Below are 10223 nucleotides of genomic sequence, written 5' to 3'. Positions count from 1 at the left end.
TATATATAATATATATATGTGTGATTTTAAAATGTCTAAGTTATAAGTATATTAATAAATAAGTTTTATTTTATGTATTTTATTAAATATGTATTTATCAAATACGTAATTTAACATTAGTTGGGTTGACTCCAGGTCATATTTCAGCCCAAAATAAATACGTTTTATATGTTTTAATGGATTATATAAAGTACATGAACCCTATTTTTGGAGAATTTTTTTTGTAATTATTTTCAGTGGTGATTCACTTGATTCATAATGCTTTAATGCAGTCATTTTCACTACTACAGTTTTCACTATTACAGTTAAATAAGGAAAAAAATAAACATTAAATAAGTTATTTTATTTATCAAACACATAAATGATGTATAAATACATATAATTCAATTCGAATGATAAAAATAGGATTTATATTAATTTTAATGATTACATTAAAGAGAAATGGCCTATATTAATTTGCTTAATTTTCATGAAAACAATGTTTTAGTGCAAAACAATCTAAAGAATCCTAATATATCTTTCATTTTTTAAATGAAAAATATATCTTTTTTTTTTTTTTTTCTTTTGGGGGTCAATATGACCAGGACTTTTTCTTGACATTTTTTTCTGAGATTTGATGCTGATTCATAATGCTTTAATGCAGTCATTTTCACTACTACAGTTTTCACTATTACAGTTAAATAAGGAAAAAAATAAACATTAAATAAGTTATTTTATTTATCAAACACATAAATGATGTATAAATACATATAATTCAATTCGAATGATAAAAATAGGATTTATATTAATTTTAATGATTACATTAAAGAGAAATGGCCTATATTAATTTGCTTAATTTTCATGAAAACAATGTTTTAGTGCAAAACAATCTAAAGAATCCTAATATATCTTTCATTTTTTAAATGAAAAATATATCTTTTTTTTTTTTTTTTGCTTTTGGGGTCAAATATGACCAGGACTTTTTCTTGACATTTTTTTCTGAGATTTGATGCTAATTCTTTATGGCTTTGTCATTTCTAAGCTGAACAGGTGATGTTGGAGGGCCGATCACCTGTTATCATCGACAACACTAATGTTAAAGCCTGGGAAATGAAGCCTTATGTTCAAATGGTGAGTTGGCGTCTTTAAATAATGCCTGGGATTGAAATATTTTGTAAAACGCAAGTTAAGCCGGACTCACACTACAGGAGTTTTAAAATCCTAACTGATTATGAAATCTGGTTGCAGCACACACATAAGGAGAATCTTTGCAGATTATCTTCCCTCAAATCTTAAACGTGCACACACTACAAGATTTTAACATTGTGGCGCATCACACACTACAAGATATTATTAAGATTATCATGCCAGAGGGAGCGCCTCAAGTGATCCGCGCCGAACATCGGGACCGATCGAGGGGCTCGACAAGATTTTTGCTCCGATTCTCGGGAGGGGGAAATCGGGCTAAAAATCCTGTAGTGTGAGCCAGGCTTTAAATTGGCTCTGAACACTGGCTGAAAGTTTTATTAGCAGTGCTTTAGAACATTTCCATATGTTTGCATTCAGAGATTTGTATTGCAATGCAAGGACAGCTATTTGCTAAATGAACTATGTCTGCTTACTAATTAGTTACACATTTTTTTATTATTTACTTTATTTCACACAGGCTTTAGACAATGGATACAGAGTGGACTTTGTTGAGCCAGATACCCGCTGGAAATATGATCCTGCCCAGTTAGAAAAGTAAGTCTGTTAATAGTTTTGGTTCTCAGGAACACAGTGACTTTTATTAATCACTGAATGAGAAACACTATTGACTTTGGATCAGGTTTTGGCTTACGGTACAGAAGTAGAGATTTCAGTTGTGAGTAAGTGGATAAAATGTTTTATAGTCTAGGATCATTTAGTACATTTAATATCCCCATGAATAAGACCAGCTGACTCTGGTCGGATTAAGAGCCATTGTTACTTTGATTTATTTGTTTTATTTTTAACTGGCTTGGTATAGCCGTAATAGAGCTTGGCTGTCCTGGTAATTTCCTGTCTATTAATTTAATCAACAGAAGGAACAAGCACGGAGTCCCTCGAGAAAAAATAGCAAAGATGCTGGATGGTTTCGAGCGGCCGGTGAATGTTGACATTGTGATGAATTCTGTGGTGCCTCCCCATAAAAAGAAAGGCCATTAACAGAGAACCAATGACATTTAGCTGTTCTTGAATTAGAAATATTGCCATGTTATCATTCTTAATGATAGTAGGTTTATATATATATATATATTTTTTATTTTTATTTTCATACATACTGATGCAGCTAAAGATGTTTTTAATGACTGTATGGTGATTTTAATGTTTTAATGACCATTGGCATATCTGTTTATGTGAAATGCTAAAAACATTTTACAAAAGAAAGAGAATGTCTGTTTAAATAGTATCACTTTCTTTTGTATTTTCTGTAATTTTGCTTAGTGCACATATGAAAGTGTTCTTTGCTGTTCTGGTTTTGTCCATTGTAAATGACCACATGATAACTGTGGAACATTGGCAGGATAAGACCATTGGAGTCTGATAAATCCTTTGACATTTAGACAGTCTGACACATAAAATTAATGCTGAGCTTCCAGATGGAATACCAAATAAAAAATAATATCTGTAGTGACGTGCTGAATTAGGAGCATTTTTTTTTTCTTCAAAAGACTGGCAGCTCAGTCTACTACACACTGATCTAATCTCAGGGTTTACATTTTATGAATATGCTGGTGCGGTACATTGTTGATGGCTCATGTTCTAAACAAGTGCTTATTTTTATTTTTTTTTGTAAATAAATGTTGATTTGTTTTGATAAAATGGAAATAATTAATTTCTACACTTGGGTGCTTTTCAGTGTGGGCTGATTAAAACGTTTCTTTCTTTTTTTTCTTTTTTTAAGCACATTTTATGTAATTGAATATTTTAATTTGTTGGAAAACAGTTCCCAAAGCAGCATTTGAAACATTTTTCAGAAATATAAGTGCTAAAGCCATTAGATTTCTACATGATTTCACTACAAGTAAATGTACATGATAGATAATGCTTCTCACTCAGGGTAAGAACCAGTGTTGTTATTAACTAAAACTAAAACGATTAAAAATTGTTTTCATTAACTGAAATAAAATAATCAATGGAAAAATAAAATAAAATAAACATTAAAATAAATGTTGCCTTGTCAGTAACAAATAAAGTTCAAACTGAAGTATTAAAATAGTTAAAAACGATAAAGATAGATAAATCAAAGCTTAATAGACAATTAAAATTAAAAAAATGTTAAATGGCCCCCAGTGCAGTATTATTTATATGTATAATTTATTATTATTGTTTTGTTTTTATATTTTCAGGTTTAATTACAATTTTAGTAATATTGTGTGCTTTTTGTCATTTTTATTATTTTTAATATTTCTATATAGCTTTAATTAATTTTAGTTCCGTTTTAGTAGCTTTACCTCAACTTCAACTTCTTTAAGTTATTTATTTAAGGCAACATTTCTGAAGTCTTCAAAGTTTGAATTTTCATTTAATATTTCTATTTTATTTCATTTATTTTAACGACACTGGTGCAGTGCCTTTATCCATCCATTGTAACTATATGAAGGCGGAGACCCGCTGTCACGCTTCTCATGGCCTATAGGTGTCACTGTTACACCACACTCCAACCCGCTAGCGACTGAATAGAATCGCTCGTTTATACACTAGCCATTTACATCACTATTATAGCAGTTTATTTCTTTTTCCAAACCCAAACCGCTAATATAGCCACAAGAAACACAGTCATGCCCTTAAATAAATAAACTCGAGCGGAGGAGGCAAGTGAAGGATCTGTATTGAGCGGAGCTGCACTGACTGGTGCAGATAGGGACAAATTGGCGCCATTTTGAAGCCGACAGGAGGATCACAGTGGTGGGAGAAGCGAGTGAAGCGCGCACTTTTTCCATTAAGGTAAGTTAAACGTCTGTTTGAATTTAAACCGCAAGCGAGTGGAATCGACCCGCGCCGATTGGAGGCCGTTATTGGGTATTATTATTTCGTGGCTGTTTTAGTAGGTGCTTTTTCCTTTTTCGGTGGTTGGTTGTCTATTCTTCTGTTAGCCCATGCGAGGATATTGGACTCTCACTCTCTTTCTCCCCAAAGTTGCTCATTGTCTAATCAAAACGCAGATTACAATGACAATTGTTGTTGGTTTACGTGTAACGTGTGTTTTCGTGGCCGTTTTCATTGCAAAAGAGGGCCGTGCACTTTCCTGGTGCCTCGTGTGTGTACATGCATATGAGTGTTTGTGTTTAGCTCTGTTAGCTTAGCTTAGCTAAAATCCGATGCAAAGCGTATTTCAGATTCTACTGCTGTAGTTTGCATTCATTTTTTTCTTGTGGTTTAATTTAGTCCATTGCATATTGATATGGGACGTGCTGTTGTGCATTGGATCTAGATAGTAACAGAGGAGCTGTTAGTGGTGTGCAATGAATTTTAGCTTGTAAACACCCCCTTAGGGGTGTTATCTCGGTTTCTATGGGATAAACCACTGTCAAAGGAATGAAATGACAGCTGCTATGTGATCAAGACTGTATTTTGTCCTGGTTGTGCTGCACAAAGACATCAGTTGAGAAAGTCAACCTGCTGTCAGAGTGTAAGCCTCTCTTTTTTCCCGTGCAGAATCGCTGTAATGGTGTCTGTAAATAGCTGGAAATGCGATGCATTGTTTATTAATCGCATGCATAGAGGTGTTGTAAAATGCTGTATGTGTTTGTCACCTTGCATTATTAATTTCTTGCGTAATTGTGGCGTTATAACTTTCATATATCGCTCTTAGGGGTAATACGAAGCACCTATAATGCATTTATTTGCGTTTTGACTAATTTATTAATCTAACGTTACTGTGTATTTAAAGACCACATGAAATCCAAATCAAAGTCGTTTTTTAAATAATAAATTAGTATTATGTATTAGTAATATGTTTTTTAATTGTTAATATTTATGTTGTGTGTACAATGTTGTTTTTGCATGTATGTGTACTTTTTAAAAATATATATTTCCACCTATTATTGCAGATTAAAAAAAACTGATTTATTGTAATTTTGGTTTGCTGGACTTTTTTTTTCTTCTTTTTCTTCGTAAAGAGATTTTTTAAAGTCTGCATGAAATAAAAATGGACCTAATTTGTAAATTCATATTATAGATCTTATTGTGAATGATCCATGTATATAAATGTATATTTCTCGTTAAAATATATACAGAAATATTATAACTCATCAAATATTGATAACTCATCAGTAAAAAAAAATTTGTCCAATCAAAGCTAAAAAGTACAAGCCCTTCAAATACATCCTGCTCCAATTTCCTATTGATGAAGGATTTCATGGGGTCTTTCCTTACTTAATTTTTATGGCAGTAGTAGGATTAATTTTGCTGTTTATAACTATGAATTACAGCTGATTATTGTGCAACACTTATTATGCAGTTGTTTTAATTTGCTTTTTTGTCTTGTCTGTTTTGATTAGGCTTGTTATTGTAATTCACATGTGGGCGTTGTGTTTTAGTTTGCTAATCGGTAAAACCTCTGTGCACATCAACTTGAATTGAAAGTATAGCTTTTCTTTTAATTGAAATGTCTCTGTGGCAAATGCATGAGACTGCTCTTTCTAAAATGGATTTTTTTAGCACCGTCAATATTTAACCGTCCAGAGGAAGTGATGTTTTGGCCAGCATTCTGCAGTTTTTGAAAAAAAAAAAAAACTGATTTTGCCTTTCTTTTTTTTTTTTTTTTTGGGTGTAGTCAGTCAAATCCATATTAAGAGTCCATTGGATCATCTCTTTGTCGGCACATTCTTTTCCAAAAGAGTAATTGATAGAAATTTCTTGTTCATCTGTAAGCGTTATGCGCTGACATATTCATGTCTTTTTTTTTTTTAACACGTTTGCAGCGAGCATTGATTGGAGAGCATGGCTCACTCCAAGAATCGAGCCACGGATGGCAAAATCACCTACCCGCCAGGGGTGAAGGAGATCTCCGATAAGATCTCCAAGGAGGAGATGGTTCGGAGACTGAAGGTGAGAAGCAATTTGTCATTCACCCAAGTGGAAACAGTTTGTTATTAGTGGTGAATGTTGTAATTACAATGAATAATGAGTACTGAAGCTTGTCCATACAACTCTTTGGTTAGATATAGCCTACACGTTTTCTGATGCCATTAATGAATAACCAGTGTTATTTATTATTTATTTATGATTGAAATAGCTTTTTTTTTATTTTTTGTTTTCAGTTTTTATTTTAATTTTGATTTAAATTTTTAGTAAATTTTTTATATTTCTATAAAGCTTAAATTCATTTAAGTTTTAGTAATTTTAGTTTTTTAATAAACGTTTCTCAAAAAAAAAATGTATATAATGAAATAAATTCAAATTTAGCATTTATTTCAGTGTTAGTAATTTTAGTTCTTAAACTAAACGAGCGGAGGAGGCAAGTGAAGGATCTGTATTGAGCGGAGCTGCACTGACTGGTGCAGATAGGGACAAATTGGCGCCATTTTGAAGCCGACAGGAGGATCACAGTGGTGGGAGAAGCGAGTGAAGCGCGCACTTTTTCCATTAAGGTAAGTTAAACGTCTGTTTGAATTTAAACCGCAAGCGAGTGGAATCGACCCGCGCCGATTGGAGTCCGTTAATGGGAATTATTATTTCGTGGCTGTTTTAGTAGGTGCTTTTTCCTTTTTCGGTGGTTGGTTGTCTATTCTTCTGTTAACCCATGCGAGGATATTGGACTCTCACTCTCTTTCTCCCCAAAGTTGCTCATTGTCTAATCAAAACGCAGATTACAATGACAATTGTTGTTGGTTTACGTGTAACGTGTGTTTTCGTGGCCGTTTTCATTGCAAAAGAGGGCCGTGCACTTTCCTGGTGCCTCGTGTGTGTACATGCATATGAGTGTTTGTGTTTAGCTCTGTTAGCTTAGCTTAGCTAAAATCCGATGCAAAGCGTATTTCAGATTCTACTGCTGTAGTTTGCATTCATTTTTTTCTTGTGGTTTAATTTAGTCCATTGCATATTGATATGGGACGTGCTGTTGTGCATTGGATCTAGATAGTAACAGAGGAGCTGTTAGTGGTGTGCAATGAATTTTAGCTTGTAAACACCCCCTTAGGGGTGTTATCTCGGTTTCTATGGGATAAACCACTGTCAAAGGAATGAAATGACAGCTGCTATGTGATCAAGACTGTATTTTGTCCTGGTTGTGCTGCACAAAGACATCAGTTGAGAAAGTCAGTCAGTCACTCTCATTTATAATAGCGGCATCGTCTGATAAAATCAACATGCATCTACGCTAAAGAGCGGCTATGCGGTTGTTTTGGCTATATTACTTTTTTGTCTCATGCAGCGCACTGCCTGCGTCTGAGTAACAAACAAAAAAAACGTGCATGTGCTATGAACTACGCTCATATTTATAATTCCAACCAGTCAGTAAGCGACAGGTGCTAGGAAACGCTATTATATACTCATTCATTGACGAGTCGGCTGCCCGTGACGTTAAAACCGAGGTACGTACCGAACTGTCATATTTGTGTACCGTTACACCCCTATACATTACTCAACGCTGCAAAAACACGTAGAAACTCCCCTGAGCGCAATCACAAGTATGATGATGATCGGGTCAGTCGCACCTGTGCTCCTAAAAAAATGTTCATAGTCACACGCAGTAGTTTTCAGTCGCAACTTATTTCATCTTTATTTCAGTTAACAAAACCAATTTTTTAATAGTTTCAGTTTTATTGAACAATATCAAAACTGTCAATAAACAGAATTAATAATTAATTTGAATTTATGTATTTATGTGGATTGATCTATATTTGTCAGGACTTTTTTTCTCCTTGGTATTTTAGCAGAAATATTTTGTGCAAATCTTTTCGTGTTCAGATTTGTTCATCTCTAAACCTCAGCTGAGGTTTTATCACACAGAACGAAATTATAATTTTTCTGCTCGTATTTCCAGCTGTTTTTACAGCTTGTAGATACTGTTTCCTCTCTCGGTGGCTTTGTCACTTATGTCTATTTTTAAGTAAGACTGCCAAGTGAAAGTGTGTTTCCCATTAGAGTGTCTTACATCACACTCTACATGTCAGTTGGATGTGTGGTTGACACACGGCTCTATGGTGCTTTTCAAAATCAGATGGTGGTGAAAACCTTCATGGACATGGACCAGGACTCAGAGGAGGAGAAGGAACTCTATCTGAACTTGGCCTTGCATCTCGCCTCAGATTTTTTCCTCAAACACCCAGACAAAGACGTCAGACTACTCGTGGCCTGCTGTCTTGCAGATATATTTCGCATCTATGCCCCTGAAGCACCATACACATCACCTGATAAACTTAAGGTTGGAAAACTCAACATCTATTGATTTGAATGCAGTGTTAGTTCCATATGTCAATGAAGAACCATAAATGTTTATATCTTTAATTAGATTTTAAATTCCTGCCATGATGACTACCATGTTGAGATCACATGACTTGAGTCTTTTATGGCCCCATTAAGTAAAATTGTGGTTTGTTTTGGGAAAGAAATATTCAATTGTATTAGTATGCATTAAAGTTGATGTGCTGAAATTTTGAAGGTGATATTTGTGTGTCCGTTTTTCTTCACCTTGAACAAAAGACAGTAACAGATCGAGTTGTTCAGCAGAAAATACTAAAATAACACTGCGGTCTCTCATGCATTGCCTTTACAGGTGCTTAAAATATTGAAACTCTCTGCTCTTCTTTTCCACTCAGGATATTTTCATGTTCATAACTCGACAGCTGAAAGGGTTGGAAGACACCAAGAGCGCCCAGTTTAATCGATATTTTTATCTACTGGAGGTATGGCACCCAACTAATATAGAAAAGCAAGGTCTTACAATGGTTTTTGAACCAGCATCTGACCTTGTCTTTCCCTCTCTGGCTCTCTAGAACATCGCTTGGGTGAAGTCCTACAACATCTGCTTTGAATTGGAGGACAGCAATGAGATCTTTACTCAGCTCTACAGAACACTGTTCCAAGTGATTAAGTGAGTCTGTTGTTCATGTCTGTCCATTCAAGAGTTCAATACAGACAAAAAATGACTTTTTATATTTTATTTATCACACACACACACACACAAGCAAAAACCTTTTCAACAGTCAAAAATAGTAAAAAATCTAGTTAAAAATAATGCATTTCTAAGACATATTTTTCTTTTTTTCCCAATATAAACAAGGTTAAATATTAAATAACTTTAAATTATAAAATGGTGATTTGAAAAAATATATATATAAATATGAAAATACATAGTCATATGATCATCAGTATTTACCAACATATATATAAGAAACTTTTTAATCCATTTTAGACGGGTAACTTTTGAGTGATGATTCAGATGTTGCTTAATTGACATAATTGTTTTACTGACTATATTGGCTAATTTTATATCACCAAAAATATTGTTGTATGACATGTATCACCTAGTTCTTTTTGTAGTCCCATAATAGTGCTGCCATTTGGTTGGAGAGCTCATCAGTGATTCTTGCAATAGCGACTGTCATAATACAGTAAAGCATCTCCTTGGTTTACTGTGTTCTGTTTGAGATGTAAATGTGAAGCTGCAGCCTATTTGTTATGTCCTAATGATCTGTCAGCCTCCTGCTCGCTGATATTATTTCCCTGCATTCGGTCAGATGACAATGATGTGTGCGACTCCCAAGTGGAAACCCTTCATTGCATGTGCGCTATAAAGGCTGCATATGGGGGTGATTCATCTCAGCCAGTGATGTTCACTCAGTTGGAAATGTCCTCTATGAGCGGGACACTGCAGCGCTCGGCTCTCATGTGTAAACGGAAAAACATAGAAGTATTTCTGTTTTCGCTGCCCCATTGCGTTTGCTTCCCATCTTCCACTCCTTCACTTTGACTGCCTGATGCACCTGATTTTAGGTCAGTTCTTGTTTACCATGACTTTTTTTTCTTTTTAGCAATGGACACAACCAGAAAGTCCACATGCATATGGTGGATCTCATGAGCTCAATAGTATGTGAGGGCGACTCTGTCTCACAGGAACTCCTGGATACTGTTCTGGTTAACCTGGTCCCAGCACACAAGGTAAAGAGAACTAATAAACTTAAATTTCACCAAAAAAAAAAAAAAATCCAGGTCATCCAAAGAAAAAATTATTAAATGCAAATAAAAATATAAAATAAAACATTTATATATATATA

At 34.3% G+C, this 10223-nt stretch overlaps 2 protein-coding genes across 2 annotated transcripts in view; both read left to right on the top strand.

Moving 5' to 3' along the window:
• Window positions 1-2285, top strand: part of LOC107730820 (NEDD4-binding protein 2-like 2) — a 4467-nt gene extending 2182 nt beyond the window's left edge. The window contains exons 4-6 of the mRNA XM_016541759.1: window positions 1022-1110; window positions 1646-1722; window positions 2043-2285. Coding sequence (XP_016397245.1) covers window positions 1022-1110; window positions 1646-1722; window positions 2043-2166 — 290 coding nt within the window. The 3' untranslated portion in view covers window positions 2167-2285. The remainder of the gene's footprint in view (window positions 1-1021; window positions 1111-1645; window positions 1723-2042) is intronic.
• Window positions 2286-3652: 1367 nt separating this feature from the next.
• The window catches only part of pds5b (PDS5 cohesin associated factor B), a 43668-nt gene continuing 37097 nt past the window's right edge, over window positions 3653-10223 (top strand). The window contains exons 1-6 of the mRNA XM_016541783.1: window positions 3653-3948; window positions 5928-6054; window positions 8168-8371; window positions 8766-8852; window positions 8943-9040; window positions 9981-10107. Coding sequence (XP_016397269.1) covers window positions 5947-6054; window positions 8168-8371; window positions 8766-8852; window positions 8943-9040; window positions 9981-10107 — 624 coding nt within the window. The 5' untranslated portion in view covers window positions 3653-3948; window positions 5928-5946. The remainder of the gene's footprint in view (window positions 3949-5927; window positions 6055-8167; window positions 8372-8765; window positions 8853-8942; window positions 9041-9980; window positions 10108-10223) is intronic.

The sequence above is a fragment of the Sinocyclocheilus rhinocerous genome, unplaced genomic scaffold, assembly GCF_001515625.1.
Source record: "Sinocyclocheilus rhinocerous isolate Xijiao unplaced genomic scaffold, SAMN03320098_v1.1 scaffold938, whole genome shotgun sequence".
NCBI lineage: Eukaryota > Metazoa > Chordata > Actinopteri > Cypriniformes > Cyprinidae > Sinocyclocheilus > Sinocyclocheilus rhinocerous.
The sequence above is the reverse complement of the archived record's forward strand: the minus strand, read 5'-3'. Positions and strand labels throughout refer to the sequence as shown.